At 33.6% G+C, this 22,900-nt stretch overlaps 1 protein-coding gene across 2 annotated transcripts in view; it reads left to right on the forward strand.

Annotated features, from left to right (window-relative positions):
* ABCA5 (ATP binding cassette subfamily A member 5) overlaps positions 1–22,900 on the forward strand; it is a 136,497-nt gene extending 113,597 nt beyond the window's left edge. For both annotated transcript variants that reach the window (XM_044002517.1, XM_044002518.1), the window contains exons 30-39: positions 3,857–3,974; positions 4,073–4,164; positions 9,303–9,481; positions 9,809–9,884; positions 9,995–10,089; positions 11,260–11,379; positions 11,723–11,872; positions 16,303–16,382; positions 16,946–17,001; positions 18,620–22,900. In XM_044002517.1, coding sequence (XP_043858452.1) covers positions 3,857–3,974; positions 4,073–4,164; positions 9,303–9,481; positions 9,809–9,884; positions 9,995–10,089; positions 11,260–11,379; positions 11,723–11,872; positions 16,303–16,382; positions 16,946–17,001; positions 18,620–18,727 — 1,074 coding nt within the window. In that variant the 3' untranslated portion in view covers positions 18,728–22,900. The remainder of the gene's footprint in view (positions 1–3,856; positions 3,975–4,072; positions 4,165–9,302; positions 9,482–9,808; positions 9,885–9,994; positions 10,090–11,259; positions 11,380–11,722; positions 11,873–16,302; positions 16,383–16,945; positions 17,002–18,619) is intronic.

Below are 22,900 nucleotides of genomic sequence, written 5' to 3' on the forward strand. Positions count from 1 at the left end.
ACATTTTCATCACTTGACAGCCACATTACCATTGCAGAGATTACCCCATGCTCCAGAATTCAAGAGCCCTGGGAATTTTAGTGCTCTCAGACATCTAGTTCCTATAGTCATCATCAAAAAAGAACAGTGCTTATCTAAAGGGCCCTCCAGACCATCCCTGCCCCCCTCCCCAACACCAAGCATGGACCAACTGCTGAATCAGTAATAACCAGACAGACCAAAAGATCCAGAATAGCAGTAGCCCCTCACACTCTTCTCCACTCAACTCATCTCTCCCTCCACTAACCACTGCCACCACCAATTCACTTACCAGCCTGGCCCCCATAGCCATCATCCAGGGGACCAACCCTTGTAGAGATTCAACCTTTCAGCAATCCCTGTGGTTTCTCAGTCCCTTCCTCCTCAGCAGCTACTGAAGACTTAAAAAACAAAGTTCTTATCATCAAGCTTTTGTCACTGCCAAGTTTTTCAGTATAAGAAACAGATGAGAGTTTTATCAGTGAAAATTACTAGAGAGAAGATGCATTGCCATCATCCTAAGGACCACTAAGTCTTTCTATCTGACTTGCAGCTGAATTTTTTCATATGTATTAATTCCTCCACTATTAGAATGGGAGCTCCTTAAGACCAGGGACTGTCTTTTCTTTGTACAGTGCTTTGCACATTGTAAGCACCTAATAAATTTCCTTTTCACTGACTCATTCATAGAAAAAAAGATAGGATAGAATCTAGAAAATAAAAATTTATCAGAAATTCTTGATTGCCTTAATTGGTGATTGAATGCAAAAGTCAAATTAAAAAATTAAGTTATATAGAGGCAAACAGCACAAAAAATAAAAACAATTCCAACTAAAAACTTTAATGTAGAAGCTTGAGAAGGAAGAAAGTAAGAAGAAAGTGGAAGTCATGAAGAAATAGGGTGTGGAAAATTACAGATTTTCAGTTTGGTCATAAGAATTCCAGCATTACAAAAATGCAAATGAGATAAAATGAAAAAATGGAAAGATTGTATACCATTAACATGAATGGCATTGTAGTGACTAAGGGAGGTGATTGAAGCTTTAGGTTTTTTCCAAAATAGGAAGGCTGAAGGGATACATACGATAGTTGATTATAAGCCTGAACACTTCACAGTGGCACATGAGTTACTAGCAAAGCACTTTATCAGCTTCTTCTCAGATTAAATCTTGATTTCCCCTTTCTTAACAGCATCACATATCTGTTGCCAAAAGATGAGATACCAGTGACCTTTCCCAATATGTTTATGTATTTATGGGCTTTACACAAAGCATTTATCCCTTATATTGCTAAAATCAATAAACATTTACAAGATAACAATATTTTGGCTGTAAAAAGGATATGCCAATATATCGCTGACTTTTAAAGACCAACTTTTTTATTATTGATTCTGAAATTATAGAACAAGCTGGCCCAAAAAACCATCAAATTTATCAATATTGCAAAACCTTTACTCACTTGATAGTTGTAGCTAATTCATTTAGTATAAATATAAAACAGACCCAAGTATATGTAGTAAGCACATTACAGTATTTGAGATCATGGGCAAAAGTGTGTTTTCTCTCTCTCTCTCTCTCTCTCTCTCTCTCTCTCTCTCTCTCTCTCTCTCTCTCTCTCTCTGTGTCTGTCTGTCTCTTCCTCTCTCAGAATTTGAGTAGCATTGGATTTTTAAAATAAAAGTTAATGCTTAAAAATGTGTGTTTTAATATATAAATAGAAAAGGTTGTTCATGAAATGTTGAACTTATGTACAGTTAGATTTTTAAATATACATATCAAACATGACAGTACCAACACCTCCCTGTTTGTTTTGATCTCCTTATGAATTTCCTTCTGTTCTTTTCTGTGTAGGCTTTTTCAGTATATCATTGATGTTATTTCCTTTTCACTCCTACCCCTCACCCTGAAGGTCTCCCTTGTAACAAATAAACAGAATCAGGCAAAAACAATTAATACATTTGCCATGTGGGAAAATATGTGTCCCATTTTGTCCCTCTACTCCATTACCTCTTGGCCAAGAGATGGGAAGCATGCTTCACCATCAGCCCCCTGGAATCATTATTGGTTACTACATTCAGAATTCCAGTCTAAGTTCTTTCCCCTGATACAGTAAACTCTTATTCTATTTATTTTGCTATGCATCAGATAATACAAACAGTGTCATTAAAACACATCACCAACACAATCAAGTTAAGAATAATTGATATAAAACATGACATTTTTTAGGGAAACAGTTTAACAGAACCCATCTAGGTGGCCAGGTAGTGGAAAAACCCGCCACCACCAAGGTACCCTTTTCTCCTTGCTTTTTTCTTCCCCTTATTCTCCTCTCCCTTTCCAGGGGTTGCCCAGAACTCATGCTGGCTTCTTAAATGCTCACCTGACTCAGAGAGTTCGGAGTCACTATTTTTATTTTTTTTTTCTTTGCCACCAAGTGTGAGAAAATTATTAATAATGGGGTGTTTTGGGGACTCAGACACACACACACACACACACACACACACACACACACACACACACACATATGGGGACTCTGGCTGGTTTTACAGGGCCAGCCCAGAGTCAGGAGAATTACAAAAGAAATGTAGGTTGACCTTCCTGACTACCTAAAGGAAGTTAGCTCACCTAGACCACCCTCAAATCATGCCAATCAATGGACTTGAATGTTACTGACCAATTAGTCCTTAACCATATTCCTTGCCTTTATGCCCTACAGACTCCAGACATTTGCCTAGCATTTCCATCTACTCTACTACTATAGCCTTCAGAGTTTCCCACTCCACAACTGAACTTTTTTTGGTTCGTTGTCTCGCCCAATTAGATTATGAGCTAACTCCTTGAGAAAGAGGACTATGTACCCTTTTCTGTTTTCTATCCCCAGAGCTTATCATAGAGCTTGGCACATTAAGCTTGGTGCTTAATAAATTCTTTCCCATATTATAATATTCATTCATTATGTTTCTGTCTAGCATTAAATCTAGTATCTCTCCTAAATAAAACTGAGTATGGTTTCCAAATTAAAGAGGAGCACTAGTGACTTCCAGTTGCCTCTGAGATCAAATATAAATTCCTGTTTAAAGCTTTTCACAACCTTTCTCCTCCATATCTTTCCAGCTTCAAATACTACTTCCCTCTGTCACTGAAGTATAGCCATACAAACTTTCCATCTGTTACTAACAAACAACATTCCATCTTCCAACTCCATCTCTGTGCCTTTGTCGAAGCTGTCTTCCACCCCTAGAATCCACGCTCAGCCTTGTAGATTCTTTCTCTTCCTTCAAGATGAAGCTTTGGTACCACCTTCTACCACTTTCCTGGTATCCTGAAACGTCTTTCAAACCAGCTTGTATTTCATTATTCTGTGTTTATTCTCTATAACTGTCTCTAATTTAATATGTTTTTGTTGTTTTTCCTGTGAGAAAGCTAAACAGATTATTTTGTTCTTTATATTTGTATGTTCATCCCCTTAGACAATGTCTAGAATTCATAGACTTAATAAATATTAAATTGATAGCATAGCTTTAAATGCAGCAAGCTGTTAGCTTTTATTCTTTCTCTGTAATGAGCTTTTACCCTTTTCTGGTTATACATCTTTTTGATGCTGTCTTATATGCTGCTTTTTGTCATAGTTTATTTCTGGCAATATGCACTAGCTTATTTACACTCACAGGATTCTCTTCATTGTCCTTTGTGTGACCCACAATTTTGATTTCCTTAGAGATTATGGTTTTCTGTGATTCCATAAAAAATAGCAAAAGAGTACACATGGGATTTATTCAATCAATATTATGTTTTATGATAAATGACCCATTCTTATCATAAAATGTTTCTTTTTCTAGAAACCAGCTATTTTGGTTAGCAATTTGCATAAAGAATATGACGAAAAGAAAGATTTTCTTCTTACAAGAAAAAGAAAGAAAGTGGCAACTAAATATGTTTCTCTGTGTGTGAAGAAAGGTTGGTATTAAATAATTTTTTAACTGTCTCCTAGAAAAATGGCTTCCAATTTTTACTTAATTTCACATATGATAAATGTTTTGTTTTTATTTTTTTAGGAGAAATACTAGGATTGTTGGGACCAAATGGTGCAGGGAAAAGCACACTTATCAATATGCTGGTTGGTGATATTGAACCAACTTCGGGTCAGGTATAGTATACATTTTAAATTATAAGATAGATATGAGTTAAACTTTTATTGACATTTCAAACTGGCCATTTAAGATTTAGGCTTTTCATTAATTTCAAATCTTGTTCCAGTATTGATTTATAGCATACAACAGACAGATCACTGTTTCTTTTCTTAACATGTGAAAATGTTGAGTTCATTCATAATTTTCTTTTCAAATCATTGTGTAAATGGATAATTTGCCCATAAGATTTAGTGAAAAATTTTTAATAGTGTATAAATACTTGGGATATAGGCTTTAGCTTTTTATCACTCACAAGCTATGGTAACCTTGGAAAAGTCACTCAACTTAATTAGTGGAAACATAAAAAACATAGAAAATCAATGTAAGCAAATAGATGGTTTTAGTAAAGAAACTAAAGTAAATTTTGAAATTGATAAACATCTCAATAAAACCAGTTATTTTGTCACTAGAGTTATGTTTTTACTAACAAATTGGAGGTTTCCTTTTTTATGGACAATTCAGGGAGACAATAGTTGTTCATCCTTGTTGTCAGAGGACTAATGACATCATGAGGGTGATGTCTTGACTTGAAGTGAATTGAATTTGAGTGAGGCAGAACTCTGCAAAGTCATTAGCCTCACTCTCTTCTCCAGAGTCGTTGGAGTCCAGTGGCAAGACAAAGGTCAAGACTAGATGGCCCAGGATGCAGTTGGTGACCTCAGTCTTTCTAAATTAAGGTCTTTCCCAGATCTCAGTTTGTCTGACTCCATACCCATTTAGTGACTAGGGCTAGAGACAAAACATAGTCCAATTTACCATCACAACGGTATCCATCTGAGAGAGGAAGACTCAGTTTCTGACCCAAACCTAAAACAATTGCTATTTATACTCATTCTAAGCCATAAAAACCTAAACAATGAGTCAAGGAGACTTTCACTGGGGCTTTTATTGACTATTCAATAAAAGCCAGAATGATTTGGGCTTAAAGGATAGTTAAGTAGCTCTATTTAACCCTAATTTTGGAGATCTGTATTTCAAGAAATTTCTGAAGAAGAGGAAGAGGAGGAAAAGAAAAAGGAGTAGAAGAAGATGATGATAAAGATGATTTAGTATTGATATTATTTTGTTATATATGGTGTCTTTAACCATGAGGCAGTTTTCCTGTTTCTTTTAACCTTTTCTATTTTTATTGTTACCTGTTCTGAGATCATAATTGCTACCTCTCTCCTTCTGGATTCACCCAAGATATAAAAAGTTCTATTCCAAGCCCTTTTTTTTTTTAACTCCGTGAATCTTGCTCATTACTCGTTTTGTCACTCATCTATTTTATGTGAGTTTAGCCCATTCATATTCACAGTTGTGCTTGTTAGATGTGTTTTTTCTTTCACTATACCTTATTATAAGATTTTTCTCTCAGAGTCTTTCCCTCCCCCCGGTTCTTTTTTACAAAGAAAAAAAGGGAAAAGAAATGGAGTACTACTCTTGTGCCCTTCTTTTTTTCACCAACCCAGATTCAGTTTCTTGGGTTTTACCTTTTTTTCTCCTTTTTTAATCCTACACTTAAAATCAGGCCTCTGTAGTTGAACTTTGTTTTGCTTGTGACTGTTTCCTCCCCAACCCTGTCTCTTAATCCTCTCTGTTATGGGGATATTATGAGCCCTGATTACCCCAGAAGTTGTCTGGGGAAGCCAAGGAACTTCTTCCTTGAAACCCCAGGAGTTTTCCCTAGAGATCAAAGAACCTTCTCCTTGAAACTAAATCAAAGGACAGACAGATAGCCAGAGAGATAAGCAACATGGGATTGGACTGAACTAGCTCCAGGACCACCACCCTTCATTTCAGTCTCCCTCACCCTCTGGATGAGGTAATCCTGTTAGGTATGGCTGCACCAGGAGGGGACAGAACAACAGCCCACACCAGCAGACTGCTTGCAGCCCACCACCCAATAAGGGACATTTCACCCATGCCATCTTAACCCTATAAAAGGGCCCTCCCCAGTCTAGTCATGGAGGAGTTTTAAACCTTCCTCCCAGCCAGTTTCTCTGATATTCAATAAACTTGTTCTTTTATTCCTAACTAGGACTTGCAGAGATTATAATTCTTTACAGAGGAATCCTAAGGACCCACGTGCTTTCCCCATAACACTCTTTTTTCCTCTTTCTGTTCCCACCTATTCACTATTTATTTTGATGTATTTCTTTACTAAACTGTGTGCATTCGTCCTTCCTTTGCCCAGTTCAGACACCTGTAAAGTTTTCGAGATCGCATATCATTGCTCCTCCATCTCCATTTTGTATATATTCTTCTTTTCCTGTCTCTTGTGATTTGTTTCAAAAATTCTGGTTAGGAATGCATGAGCAAAAATCTATTCCATTAAAGGTCCATTAAAAAAAAACAACTAAAGAACTATATGATTGTGATGGAATATTTTTTGTGCTATAAGAAATGACAAATAAGATGATTTCAGAAAGACTTGGAAAGACTTGTATGAGCTGATATATAGTGAAATGAGCAGAACCAAGAAAACATTGTGCACAGTGACAGCAATATTGTTTGCTGAAGAATTGTTAGTGACAACTATTTTCAGTAATAAAATGAACCAAGACAATCACAAAGGACTAATTATGAAGCACACTATCCACCTCCAAAGAAAGAACTGATATTGATTGAACACAAACTAAAGCATGATATTTTTTACTTTCTTTCATTTTTTTCTTTTATTCAAGTTTTCTTGTACAAAATAACTAATATGTTTTACATAATAACACATGTATAACCTATATCGGATTTAGAATTTGGAACTCAAAACGTTAAATAAAAATGTTTATTATTTTTTTAAAAACTACACAATTATACTTAGTTTTGCAGGATAATACTATTTTGCCTTTTATGGGTATATTCCAGACTCCTTTATTTTATAATAGTTGTGGCATATTCTTGTGTATAATCATAGCAGTGGTTTCTTAGTACTTGATCTCTTTTTCATTGGGTACATGCAATATCTTTGCCCAAGTAGCTCTGAATTTTGGCTTTAGCATTTAAGGGTGAGTTAAAGTTGGGGTTTCAAATGCTGACTTATGGGTTTTTTCTGTTTTCCTTGTCTTTTAATAGTTTTGGGAAGTTTTCTTTATTGATTTAATGAACTATAATATCCTGATTTCTTATTTGGTCATGGCTTTCACAGAGTTTGATGAGTCTTAAATTATTTCTCCTTTATATTGTTCTCTATCATAAGTTTTTTATTCAAATTTTCTAATTTTTCATTGTTTTCATTTTGTTTTAATATTTCTTATTGTATCATTGAGTTGTTGGATTCTCTTTGCTCCATTTTGTCTTTTAGAGTATCCACTACATGAGTAACATTTGCTACCTTATGTTGTTTCTTTTTGGTTTTTTAAAATAATTTTATTAAGAATTTGATAGTTATCAATAGATATTAACATTTCCATATGTGAAGGAAAGAAAAAAAAGACTGCACAGGAAACTACAAATCTACCTTATATGCCTTGCAAGTTTTTAAAAATATGTATGAGTTTTAATATTATAGTACTAGTAGTACTTTCCTTGTCTCTGCCCTCTGAATTTCCTTTTGTGTTCTTCTGTGTTTTTATGTGTCTACTGGCTAACAATTAAAAATAAGTACACCAGGGCAGCTAGATGGCGCAGTGGATAGAGCACCGGCCCTGGATTCAGGAGGACCTGAGTTCAAATCCGGCCTCAGACACTTAACACGTACTAGCTGTGTGACCCTGGGCAAGTCACTTAACCCCAATTGCCTCACTAAAAAAAAAAAAATTAAGTACACCAATGAGGGCTCGTGAACTATAGTTTTAGGAGTATAAACCCATAGTGTACCTTAAACCTGGGCTAGTAGTTACCTCATGGGATTTTTATGCTGTGAGTATCTGTTTGGGGAGGTGGCCTCAGATGAATACTGAACTTATGTTTACATGTTGTTTACTGTGATAGAATGTCAGACCCTTTGAGGGCAGGGTCTAGTGTCATGTTACCATTGTATCCCTAGCAACTAGCACAGAGCCTAGTACATGATAGGTGCTTAATAAATGTTAGTTTGATTTTATTTTCAGACTTAGAAGAAGAGGAGAGCCTTGGGAATGGTTGCAAGGAATGAGAGTATTGGAGATGGTGGTAAGGGATGAGATGTTTTCAGAAGAAAGCCAGATTTCCATGAGTCAGAAGATTTAATTCAATAAATTAAGTTTAAAAAACAATTTATTCAGTACCTAAAATGGCCAAAGGCACTCTGTGAGGAGAACAAAAAAGGGGAAAAAATAGTCTTTGCCCTCAAGGACCTTTAATTCTTGCGGGGGGAATAAGAGGAAGAGATTTAGGATGAAGAGGGAGGTTTATTGTTGTTTTTAAACAATGGAAAGAGAGTTCCGGAGGGGAAAGTTGGAATGGCAGCTAAGGAAAAGATAGAGATGAGATTGGGATAGGTGCAAGTAGAATTTACATAAGAATATGGGAAAAATTGGTAGGTAAAGTAAGGTAAAGGTATTTTTTGCTTAGTCAGAAGACTCTTCTATATCACAAATTTACTGACAAAATCAGTATGTAGTACCAGTAGCAAACAGCTTTTAGAATAAATTGTCTCCAGTTAGTACATTGATGTGAGGGTACCTCTGCCTATATATTACCTCCCTTGTGTAGCCTTCCAAATTCATTGTAATGATGGGGACAGTAGGGCCAAGGTATTGGAGAGTTAGAGACATATTGAAATGAGCCCTCAGATGCAGTTCCTTGGATTGAACCCACTAAGTTGGTTTCAGTGGGGGAAAGGTGAGACAGGTTTACAGAAGTTGAGAAGATCCTAAGATAAAAAAGAAGCTTCTGCTGATGATTGTTTAGAATCATATTTTGTGTTATGGTCGCTGACCTTTGGTTTAGATATTATGTTTTATAATAGTCTTTAGCCAAAAACAATATAATTCTGATTAGTTCTCAATCAAGATGATGATCAAGGATTCAATTAAACATTTATTTATTTTAATTTATTAACATAATTTATTTATTTATTTATATATTTATTTATTTTAATTTATTAACATAAATTAAACATTTATGTAAAGTAACAAATTAAATTGTAGTATTTAATACACCAACATTTAGTAAAAATGAATTTGTATTTAAATAGGTACTTCTGGGAGATTATTCCTCAGACCTGGCTACTAAAGATGATGATTCCATTAAGTACGTAGGATATTGTCCTCAAACGAATCCACTTTGGCCAGATATTACATTGCAAGAGCACTTTGAAATATATGGGGCTATAAAAGGAATGAGTAGAAGTGATGTGAAAGAAGTCATAAAAAGGTAACAATTTTCTTTCCAATCTACAAGTCCACTTCTATAACCGAATAATTTATTTGTGGAGATGACGAACAAAGTGTTAATAACTTTAAAAAAGACACCCTATACTTCTGTTATAAGTTTCTTTGTATTTTAAATATTATTATTATCATTTTAATTATAAAACCATATTCTTAGCAGAATGAGAAACAAAGACAGTTGTTTTCCTATTTATGAATACTATCCATCAGCTAATCTCTTTCATAAAATGACTGGCATTTATATGACTGATAAGCTTTTATATGGATACTTATTTTTAAAGTATAATCTATGTATGTTGTCTGTTTTCAGAATCACAAGTGCACTTGATTTAAAAGAACATCTCCAGAAAACTACAAAGAAATTGCCTGCTGGAGTAAAACGAAAGGTATTCCTATTAGAAAATGAAAATATTTGTATTTTATTGCTTGTATAGTACTTTCTGTTTTGTGATGGAAGCTCATGTTTAATTGGTTACATTTGTTTCTTTGTTTCTAGTTATGTTTTGCACTAAGCATGCTTGGAACTCCCCAGATTACTTTGCTAGATGAACCATCTACTGGTATGGATCCTAAAGCCAAGCAACATATGTGGTGAGTTTCAAAGAATGTTAAATTTTATCATATCCTTCCCAAAACATTTAAAGTATGACTAAGAGAATTGTATGCTTACCTTTGAATTCTAGGTAGGTCTCAGTTGCAAAGAGTAGTGAATGGGGAAAATAGGACACCTGAGTTCCAGTGCCTTGGCTGCTAACTGGCTCTCTTTCCTGAGGGTAGTCATTTATTGCTTTGAACCCTAATTTCCACATCTGTAAAATAAAGATGTTAGACCAGTTGACCTTTATGGTTCTTCCCAGCTCTAATATTCTGGGTTGGCATAAGAAGAAAATACTGAAACCGTAATTTGGTGTTATTAAACTTAAAAGTTCTATTAAATGTAATATGGCTTTTTGTCATTTCTTAAAATATGGGTTTCTTTTTATACCCTTCATACAATTATTATATTTATAATTGGAAAAATAGATATATAGGTAAAACCATTTTGTAAGCCATTATTTCTAAGCATTTATCATTTTTATAATACATATTTACATGTATACATAGTTATTCAATTTGTATAAAAATAGTAGCTTTTAAGAAATTTTAAATTTTAAATAGTTAACTAACTCATGTCCTCTTTTTTCATATATAAAACATTTCTTTAATAATAATAATAATTTTATGGCTCTTTAAGGTTTTCAAAGCACTTCACAAATATTCTTTCATTTTACCCTCACAACAATTCTAGGAGGGAGGTGCTATTATTACCTTCATTTTACAGATAAAAAATCTAAGACAGACAAGTTAAGTGACTTGCACAGGATCACATAGCTAGTAAGTGTCTAATGCTGGATTTGAACTCATATTTTCCTCTCTCCAGGTGCAGTGCTCTATCTAATGTGCTACCTAGCTGCCTGTTTAACTTAGTTTTAAATTTGTCATTTAAAAAAATATTACTCTAAAATTACCATTTTAACCTAGATACAATAAAAACATGACTACTTTCCTCTTCTTTTTAAAACTTTGGAATAAAAGTGGAAATAAGAATAAAACAGTTAATTTCATGGGATTAAATAGTGACTATAATATTTAACAAATTGTTACAAATCAAATATTTAACTAAGACTTAAAAAGCCTAGGTAAGACCTTGCAGTTAGATGTTTTGTATCTATACTAAGACAAAGAAATATAAAATTACAAACACCCCTGCTTTTCTCATAGGAGAGCAATTCGAGCTGCATTTAAAAACAAAAGGAGAGCAGCCATCTTGACTACGCATTATATGGAAGAAGCAGAGGCAGTCTGTGATAGAGTTGCAATTTTGGTATCTGGACAGTTAAGGTAGGTGCCTATAGTCAGCATAACATCTTTATTATATCACAATTTTAAAGACATGTAATAAGTATATTATTGGTCTATATTAAGTTTTTTCTCCTTTAATTTAGGAGGCAGTCCTTAAGTATGAATCAATTTGAGGATATAATTTAGGTCCAAATATGGATTGTTACCTCATTTATACTTCATTTATGCATACAGTAAATGTGGTGTGATTTTTGGTCTTGTTATTGGGTAATTCTTTTTAAATAGTGTTTTGGGATTTAAACATGACACCTTACATTAAAATGCATTATTTTGCGTTTATATGGCTTAGGGTTCTTTTTTTTCCCCTCCCAAACTGCTGCAGATGTATTGGCACTGTACAACACCTAAAGAGTAAATTTGGCAGAGGCTACTTTTTGGAAATTAAATTAAAGGACTGGATGGAAAATATGGAAGTAGACCAACTTCAAAGACATATTCACTATATTTTTCCAAATGCAGTTCGTCAGGAAAGGTAAAGATGAAAAACTTCAACAGTATTTCTTAATGTTTCAGTTATAGAAAATCTATTCCTATAGGAAAATTGAAGACTTTTCATTTATTAGGAAATATATGCCTAATTAAAATATCAGAAATGATACTATGGTCTAATAGTATGACCTTGATTTTGGTTCTGCTGTTGACTTGATAATTTTCATATTCAGATTTATAAATTCTTTAAGAAAAATGACTTTTTGTGCAATCAAACAATTTAAAAAGGCGGAATATTGTGATTCAGAACATTTATACCTGAAGCTTCATTGTGGTTTGAACAGTGAGTTCTTAAAGAATTTGTCATTGATGCATAAGCTTTAATTCAGTATAGTTTTGGCAACATGTGATACTTGCTTTCTGAGAACCTAGCCAATTGGAAAAATTAAACTGCATCAGTATTGATAATCTCTTGAAAAAAGTAGTCTCTTCCTAGTCCTACTCATCTCCTATTGAACCATCAAAGTGATTTCTTCAAACATAGGTCTCACCCTCTACTCAGTAAACTCCAGTGGCTTCCTTTTAACTCCACGATCAAATATAAACTCCTTTATTTGGCATTAAAAGTTCTTTATAATATAGCCTATTTCTAGTTTTCCCATCTCTTTACACTTTCTATTACTCTATGTATTCTCCAGTGCAACCACACTTAACTACTTGTTTTTCCTCACATCTAATACCCTACATTTTATCTTCATACATTTTCAGTGGTTATCCCTCATGCCAGGAATGATCTTTTTCTTTGTTTCTACCTCTTAGTTTCTCTGGTTTCCTTCAAGACTCACCTTAAATTTCACATTCTGCAGGAGGTCTTGCCTTGTTTCCCTGACACCTGCTAGTGTCTTCTTTTCCTTGAGGTCATGGATTATTTTTGCCCTTTTTTTCTATCTCTAGCACTTAGCACGGTGTCTGGCACATAGTATGCTTAATGCTTTTCGATTGACTGGGAAGATGACCTCTTTGGAGAGACGAAGTTGGCCAAGACGCTTTCTTAGTATATTTAAAGGCAATAATAAACATCATTTTATGATACATGAGAGCTTAAATAGGACACCTTTCATTAAAATGCATCATTTTGTGTTTATGTGGCTTAGGGTTCTTTTTTTTCCAAAAAAGGACTACCATGAAGATGATCATGAATGTGCCAACATTTGTTTCATATAGTGAAGAAATAGAGGAATATTACAAAAGACTTGATAAGAAACTCCATTATATACTTTGATATTCAATGACTTCAGTGAGAAGGTGGGGCACATGGCTCATGTTTGAGAAGCAATGTTTGTGACAAGCAGTGGAATTAAATGTTAACTAATAGGAAAAAACTGATTACTCATGGGGAATTTTGTTAGAATCAGTTTTCTGATTCTGAGAAAAGGTCCAAAATTAGTGTCAAAATACAAGAAAGACTAACGATAAAGAGATATTTTTGAAAATAGCAACAGCTTTAGTTTTACTTATTCAAAAAGAGCCATCTATTTAAAACTGGGAGAAAAAAGACAAAGGTATTGACCTTGATCTGAAGATCTACTTCCTACAAAAGTTTAAATAATATCAAGCAGTTCACACAGTGAGGAGACCAAAAGAGCACAGGAACTGCTTTAGCCAGCACATGCTTGATGATCAAGCAAAAGAATATGGTAGCTAAAAGCAATATTGGTGTGGAATATAACTCATTTGTAAAATGCTATGGAAGAGGGATGGAAGATTATGTTTAGCAAGAAGTTGTTGAAACAAAAACAAGTTTCAAAGAAATTTTTGAGCCACATCATTCCAGAAATGGTCCTAGATAAAACTTCCAAGAGGACAATACATTGGTGTAAAATGGAACAAATTTGGCAGTGTTTCCGTCTATTTTTCATGGAAGACCAACCATCCCAGAAGTGCTAGATCAAGAAGTAGAAATGGCAGTGTAGAAAAATAAAGAAATGGTTGATTGAATCAGTGAAAATCTATGAATCTAAGATAATCTATGTTGGATGTGCAAGCGAATCTTGAAATCACGGAGGAATTCTAGGTGTGTGTGTGTGTGTGTGTGTGTGTGTGTGTGTGTGTGTGTGTGTGTATGTATGTCTCAGCGATGAGAAGATACCAAAAAAAAAAAAAAGAAAGAAAAAGAAAAAATAATGGATGATAGAATACCTCTCCAAAAAGGTAATCAAGAGAACACGACTAAACCATGTGTCTTCTTCCTCATCTTTTTAAGGATGACTTTATGAGAATGATCTAAAATTGTGTCCAGGCTATCATTAATTACAGTGTGAGAAGGAAATAAGCAAGCTTTCACAAATGATTCTTTATCTGAGTACATCTTTATAGTCACACAATTGATCAAGGAGTACAGGGAATACAAAATTTTACTATTGTTTTTTAATCACAAAAGATCTTTTGACAGATTTGAATATCTTTTCTTCGAGTTTAGCTCAGTCACCACCTTCTACATGAAGCCTTCCCTGATCTATTCCCCCTTCCTTCCCAGCTGTTCCTCCCCAAAGACTTTGTTTTTTATTATTTTGTATATATTCTCCTTATTGTTACTCTGCTTATCCTTCTATACATAGGTTTCTCTTGTTATTGTCAATTCCCTGGGAATAGGGATTGTTTTAGTATTTATTTGTATTACCAGTGCTTGGCATATATTAAGTGCTTAATAAATGCTTGTTTGATTTATGGAGAAGAACTTGATAGCCTTAGGAGCCTTCTTTCAACAAGTAATCTTTCATATGTATGCAGAGATCATACAAAAGTTTGTTATATTAAATTTTATTTTTTTAGTGAGTAAAATTCTCACCTTCTACTGGGATGGGAGGGAAACTTTTTACAGATATTCATAGTCAACCAAATTAAATTTCTTAATTGATCATGGCACCCTTAATCTATTATTTATCAGGAGGTGGCTAGCGTATTTCACCATACCTCATCTGAAATTGTGAATGGTCATTATGTAGATCAGAGTTCTTAAGTTTTTTAATGTTGTTATTTTATAAATTGTTCTGTTTCTGCTCACTTCACTGTATAAGTTCATACAAGTTTCTCTTTTAAAAAGAAACCCTTCATCCCCTTAATAATTCCTTACAGCATAATAGTATTACATTCATATGCCATAATTTGTTCAGTCTTTCCACACTTGATGGACACTCTCTTAAGTTCTTGGTTCTCTGCTACCACAAAGAGATCTGCTATTTAAATATATTTGTACATAGGGTCATTTTACCCTTTCTTTTATCTCTTTAATGTATATATCTAGTAGTGGTATCTTTGGTCAAAATGTATGCACAGTTTAGTAACTTTTGGGGAATAGTTCCAATTGCTTCCCAGAATGGCTGGATATCATACAATGTTGTTTGACAAATACAACAGTGGATGTCACTGTGCTCTTAGACATGTTTAACATTAAGCAAAGCAGAAAAGAAAGAGATAACGCTTGCCAAAGGAGTTAGATACTGTCATGTAGGGTGTCTTGTACAAGCTACAAGTCTAAGAGGGATTCCTTTTTAGATGGCAGGATTTACTCCTTTTTTAGGGATGATATTGAACTAATTGACTCAAATCCCAGAATTCGCAGAACTTCCTCACTAAAATCTGTTATTTTTCTAAAGAAATTCGCCTAATAAATCTATACGAGAAAAACTAAATGGAATAAAAATATCTGTTTGTTCAGATTATGGCATGCATTTGCAATGCCAGTCCATTGAGTTAATATATCAAAAAACATATTTGGGGTAGTGAACTGCAAGTGGGCCATGAGTTGGATCCAGAATTTGAGTAGGTATAATAGAAGAAGGTGGATCATGTTTAGAAAACAGCATATTACTTTTAAGTATCCCCATCTGTTCCCCAGTGCAATGATCCATCCTTTCAATATAAGTTTTCTTGGTGATTCTGTATCTGGAATATCATAGTCTCCAAGGAAAATTGAAGTGACTCAAAGGGCTGTGATGTGAGGAGGCTTTTAAGTTCCTGTGTATTTCCAGTAGTAATATACTTTCAGGAAGTGATGTTAGGGATATAATTGAGGAAATATACAATCCAAAAAAGGAAAGGGGCAAGATAATGGGCAAAGACTATGGTCAAAAGGTAGTAGGTGAATTCTCCTTTAGTATCCTTGAAATGTAAAAAGACCTCGAGGGTAGTCTATTGAGTAAATTATCTTTGGAATGTTATACAGGATGAGAAGGGTTTTGATAAATGCTGATAAAATGAACACCCATTTCAATGATATCACAACTTCATTGATGTATTGGAAATAAATGTTAAATTTTATTCATATATATGCTAAAATTGTGACTTACCTCGTAATTTTGATTTTTACCTTCAGAACATAGGAATGGATGATTCATTATTTTTATTGGTTGATATAATGTAGAAATTATCACTTTATATCTTTTGTAATTTATATTTCATTATGTTTTTCAGTTTTTCTTCTATTTTGGCTTTTAAAATTCCTAAAGAAGATGTACACTCTCTTGCACAGTCTTTTTCTAAGCTAGAAGAAGGTATGAAATATTTCCAAAGAACCTACAAGGTAGTCCCCATCTTTATAAATGTGGTATATTCTAAAAGATCATTTGTAATTCTGTTGTTTGGAACTCAGAATTCAAAACACTATCGCTAATAGAGTCATGTGTAAGTTGTTTTTGCAGTTAGTAGTTTATAGTAGATTATTCAGAGTGCTAGCACTCAGTAATCCTGTACCTCTCTGAAGACCCAGCTAATTTTTCTCATTGGGCCTTCAAGTATGTTTAATTGGTTCATTTTACCTTTCTATCCTAATTCATGGAAAGAATTGATTGAAGGAATCTGAGTTTGAGACAGTCTGGTGTGCCAGTTAACAGTGGCATTGGGTCAGACAACTGTCACTTGTCTTAGCCAAAGTAGAAGGCATGACATGATATGCTCTTAATATATTTATTAATTTAGAATGCATAAAGTTTATATCAGTGGATTTTGACTGACTTAATTTTCACAAAAGATTCCATCAATACTGTTAAACATGTACTTCTTTTGTTGTTTGAAAATATTGAGAAGTAAACCATTTTTTTTCATGTCATTTTAATAGCTAAACATACTTTTAGTATTGAGGAATACAGCTTTTCTCAAGCAACACTGGAACAGGTATAGTAAAGTCAAATAATTTTAATTTTGTTTTTGTTTTTCTTTTTGTGGGGCAATGAGGGTTAAGTGACTTGCCCAGGATCACACAGCTAGTAAGTGTCAAGTGTCTGAGGCCAGATTTGAACTCAGGTACTCCTGAATCCAGGGCCGGTGCTCTATCCACTGCACCACCTAGCTGCCCCCTAATTTACAATATTAAAATTAAGGTAAATTGAGGCACAAAGTTCTGAGCACTTTCAGCTTACTGGTAAGCCCAGAAATTACTAATAAAAGGGGTCTCTCAACTTCTTAGTCGAAAGACCATAAGGTAGGACTTATCAGTCTTCATGTAGTTTTGGAAAATAATAAGAGAACAAAGAACAGGAAGCATAAACAATATGATTGGATCATAGATGATGGGAAACAATACGATTGGATGAAAGCAAGAATGCAGGGCTAGCAACAACCTTTCCTTCCATCTTGTTGCTATGGAAAGCTTATTGGTGATGTCTATCTGCGTGGTTAGTCACACTGATAACAGAGCACACTCTCTTGAAGGACATTGCAGAAAATAACAGACCTCCTGGTGCCCACTTGCATCTTGTAAGGCTTGTTATGTTAGCAAGATAACAAATCTCCCTTAATTGTACATATATATGTGTACATGTAATTATACATTGTACAGTAAAATGTGTAGAGACAATATATTTCTTTGAATTAAGGTAATTTATGGGACATTTTAGCTCAGAAGAAAGCTGAGCTTCTGAACTTAGAGACAAACATGGCTTAGGCAATTTTACAACATATTGGAGGTGATATAGAATAGAATCAATTACAAAATTAAATCAGAATCAATTTGATTTTCTTTAAGTAAAGGAAATAATCTATGTATGATCATTTTGTGGTAAAGCAGTGCAACTTCAGGAGTTATTCCTGAGTGGCTTCCCTTCTATTTCTTTTTGTTTCCTTATGTGGTATGTATCCCTGGTTACAGTCTTATTTTCTGAACCATGCTACAAGCTGCATGAGGTCATGGGTGTAGAGAAAAGAATTGGGAATGATGAATGTTAGAGACAATGTATTCTGTCAGAATACCTGTGGAAGAGGTTCTAGGTCTCTGGTGGGACATTCACATTTTTCTGACTAATTTCAATATCATATTTAAGTAGAAATTGTATAAAAATGTCAAAATTTCCTACTAGCAGTTGATTGAAAGATCATGTATGGCTATTCCCTAGTTGTATTACTTCATTAACTCTATCTCTGTAATCTAATTTAGTACCTTTGATGACCGATAGTGCCAGGTGAATGTGCTAATTGGGTTTAGTGAAATAATTTTTGGGGAGTGTGGGGCAGGGCAATGGGGGTTAAGTGACCTGCCCAGGGTCACACAGCTAGTAAATGTCAAGTGTCTGAGGCCAGATTTGAACTCAGGTACTCCTGAATCCAGGGCCAGTGCTTTATCCACTGCGCCATGGCACAAAATCATTTTCTGCTCATAACTTGCACTCTTCTATTTCACTTTTTGTATTGGTCGTGTTGGTGATACTTAGAATCAAAACTTAGAACCAAACTTTAGTAATTTAAGTGATTTCTTTTGTCTTCTTTAACACTATATGCATTGGACTTCTCCCATTAGGTTTTTGTAGAGCTCACCAAAGAACAGGAGGAAGAAGATAACAGTTGTGGAACTCTAAACAGCACTCTTTGGTGGCAAAGAACCCAGGAAGACAGAGTTGTATTTTGAACTCTTACCTTTCAAATCCTCCGAGAGGATTTTTTTTTCCTTTCACTTCACATTATTTTTATATTGTTTTAAGATCAATCTTTGTAACATGTCCTGTGAACCATGAAAACATTTGGGTCATAGGAAATAGTCATATTACTACGTTTCCAGAATTCTTTAATTGAAATACTGTGTTGCTGTGTTTTGTTTTTCTTTTGTGTAGCTAATTGTATTTTAGTGTTGCTATCTAAAGGACGTTCAATTCTGACCTGTATTTTGAGAGTATTTACTTTTGTCATTTTCCTCGGCTTTTACAAACAGTGTTTCTCTATGTACATTTTCACTTATAGCAGAAAATATAATTTGAGTTTTGACAGTTCTTTTATGTTGAATTTTTACATTTACTTTTTTGGGGGGCCGGGGGTGGGGTGGGAAATTCACCTCCAACTTGACCAGAACATAAGCTTATTGTCTTGCAGGCTGACCAGGTAAATTTAAGTAGCCATGTAAGCTGATACATAGGAGAGAGACTGAAGGGATACTACAGAATTTTCTTTTTCTCAGTTTTTAGACTTAAGCCCTCACAAAAAGCTGCCAATTGCAGGTCTTCTTAAAGAAGCAGCAATAGAAAAGATCTCTGAAATAGAAGCTCTCATGAAAAAAGTATGTCCACTAGATGGCAACCAGAATGAATGGTTTTAGTTCAGGTTCTGTTAGGTATTACATGTTAGAAGAACATTCATTGTATTTTCAAGCTGATTTAATTGATTTCTGTTTTAGTATATCCACATGGGGTAGTAATGACATTTGGTCATTATTAATTATATTGATTTAGCTGATAACCTCTTTTTCTTATGCATAGATGTCTAGAATGGAGAAACCTGCTAGGGTAGAATAATTTACTTTGCCCTTGCTCTTTCCTCCCCTGCTTAGTATAAAAGGGTCTATATTTGCTTCTTGAGGACCTGGAAGGAGAAAGATTAGACTTGTTAATATTTGTTAGTATTTTGACTTCAGACAATCCTTATTTGAGTTTTAGGAATTTTAACCATCATTGGTTGGTTTTATTATAGAGACAAGCCAAGAATAGTCAAACTTATGGTGGGAAAAACAAATTTTCATCATTTTTGAGATCTAAAGTACGGCAAGATTACTTTAGGCTATAATTTACTATAATTATTTCATGTAATAAAATTTCAGACATTATATAGATATCATGCAATATGATCTTCCTGTTAGCTGCTTAAACTTCGTTAATTTAAGCTAGACACTGCCTAGATCCACCAGTGATTGTAGATAGTACTGACAGACAATAATACATGGTACTGATGGACAAAATATATGGCTTACAGTATAATACCAGATGCACAAAAGTAACACCTTGAAAAGACACATTAGAGTGATGATATAATAAATTGTTTTTCACTTTAAAAAGATTTATTTCAAGGCTCCTTTAAATAGCAAGTTTACTAATGCATTTTCAGTTATTTGATTTAAAAAATTAGATTTAGATAAAACTTTAAGGAACACATCTATTGCATAATGCTAATTATAACCATACTGAATAGACAGAAATATGTAAATGACTAATAATGTCCCTTTTTTAGTTCTAGTATCAGTCTCCTTGATAATCTTCCCAGTTGATACAGCTTGGTGAAAGGTAGCCTCAGTGATCCTAAAGTTCATTTTGGTTATTTCTACCATACTAACTATCTCTTGATTCCTAATTAGTTAAAAAAAAAAAGAATGACTTTGAGTTTTACCTTTCCTCAGTAAAGAACTACAGCCTTGAATTTTTGTTGTTCCCCAGATACTTTCCTTTTAAGATTGCTAAAATTACTTATCATTGTAATAATGTTTTCCCAAGATAATATGGAATATAATTCTGTTTTATGCATTTGAGACTCTGTCTCTTATGTTCTTTTTACATTTTTTGACTTAGGCATTTCTCATATCTATACTGGCAGCATGAACTTGAGTAATACAGTCGCCAGTTGAAAGGCAGGCTTAAGATGAAATGGCTTGCTTTTTTAGATAAATTCATAAGTAAATGTTTTATATTTGAAACAAATCATTGTCGAAGAGCCCTAATATAATTTACTAGCTTAAAATCATTGTAATACATAAGGTTGATTTGTTTTAATATCGAGAAGAGGTATCTCACTTAAAGGTATAATTTTTTGAACCATTTGGCCATCAAATAAAAAGTAAGGAGCAATTAGCAAATTATATCTATAGTGTGAAAAAAATCTTGAGAAGTTGAACCTCTGAGAAAATCCATTCACAGTGAGAAAATTTAATATAAATGTTAGGTAAAACATGCATTGTACAGGAAATTACATGGATTTTTTCATATCAAGTAATTTAAATTTGGTATGTATAAATGTATATAGAAATAATCAAGTTAAATTTATTTTGAAATGTTAACATTAGATTTTTTTCATTAGTCAAATTTACATTATTAGTATGGTAATTTAGTTGCTTTTCTACTGTTCTTCAATACATGTGCTCTTGTACAAATTGGGGGTTCCTGGGCATTGCATTTTTCATAATGCTTATCCCTGGAGCATCTGTTCCCACCCCCTCCACTACCACCTCCAATAGACTGTCAGAGATGAAGACTGGTTCTGTGCTTTCTTGATAGCACATTTTTTTTTAAATTCTTATCCAAGTTGAATATGTGACTGATATAGTCTTTAAAAAAGGAAGAGCCAGTTTCAATATATTTATAGTACATAGTTCATGTTTATGAAACAATACTACAATGCACAATCCAGAAATATTTATGTGATAGAACAAATCTCAATATCACAAGGTTTATTTGCCTTGATAAAGGTTGGTTTAAAAAAAATGACATCCACCTCATTCAGGATGTTCTTTTTTTTAAGTACAAGTTAGCTATTGGATAAGGTCAGCCCTTTGTAAAAATTATAAATTGAGAAGTAAGGAGTAATAGGAAATATCTTTAACTAAAATGATATAATTCATTTTATAGGAACTTAATTGTTTCATTAGATTTGTCTCAAGAAAAGTTGTCAGGGCTTTATGCTGGTATTTTGCCTTTAAGCCTGGCATCCTTCCTTAAATTCTTTTGATTTTAATAAGTTCATAGTAAAAATTTGATAAGCATAGAAAAGTTTTATTCAGTATTTCATGTTGACTTCATCCTGTTGTGTTTGTACTAAGCATGTTCCAAATACACTTTTAAAATCTCACTTCCTGAGAGTCTTGATATAAGTGACTAATTACACATGAATTATATAGCCATTGATTTTGAACAAATGGAAATAGCTATGCTTTTTATGATTTTAATATTAACAACATCCTGCCACCTGACCATTTTTCTTTTCCTTGACCTAAATTAGTAAACTTGCCCTTCAAAGTGAAGGCCTTTATTTTTATATGCATATATTTTATTTTTACTTTTTAATTGTCAATCTCTTACTTATTTTAACAAGAGACAAAAGAATTCACTTATTGAAAAGTCATGAATATGAATTAATAATTGTAAATATCCATCTTTATATTTTTTGGTCTGAGAGTATAAATGTATCCTTTGCTTTTAGATAGCCGTAATATTTTATTTTTTAATACAAGTGGAAAAATTTTCTCAGACTAATGTTTCATTTCTATATAAATGTGACTTCAGCACGTTTTGTTAGTTGTCAGTTCAAGCATGTGAACACACCCTTAAAAATGGAAAATGTGGCACAATAGCATATTCATTTTTTAAAAGCAATTCATCTTTCCCAATTATTGTTTCTAATAATACAGTATATTGTCTTTAAAAAGCTAGGTAAGAAACTGTTTTGAGAACTTACACTCCAGTTTTGTTATCTACACTAGTAATTGTTTTATTGTCTTAAGTTTTCATACAAATACATAATTTCTTTGTGTTTTTTCAGCAATTCTTTTGGGGGTTTAGGTATGTCATACTCTAAAATTGGTCTTATATGAGGCAAACCTCATTTTTCAGTGCTACATCATTGCCTGGAATACTACAGATATGTTTGATGCCGCAGCCTGATACAGTTTTTAATGGAAATACTGTTACCCCTTAATAAAAGGTAGTGATACAATGAATATTTCATTTGATCACATTGAATTTGAGAAAGCTATTTAAGATACCAAACTAAGTGCTTTGAAAATATGACTTCTGGTGTTAACCTATTAAAGAGCGAATATTATAATTCA

Source organism: Dromiciops gliroides, chromosome 4, assembly GCF_019393635.1.
Source record: "Dromiciops gliroides isolate mDroGli1 chromosome 4, mDroGli1.pri, whole genome shotgun sequence".
In the NCBI taxonomy this organism is placed as follows: domain Eukaryota; kingdom Metazoa; phylum Chordata; class Mammalia; order Microbiotheria; family Microbiotheriidae; genus Dromiciops; species Dromiciops gliroides.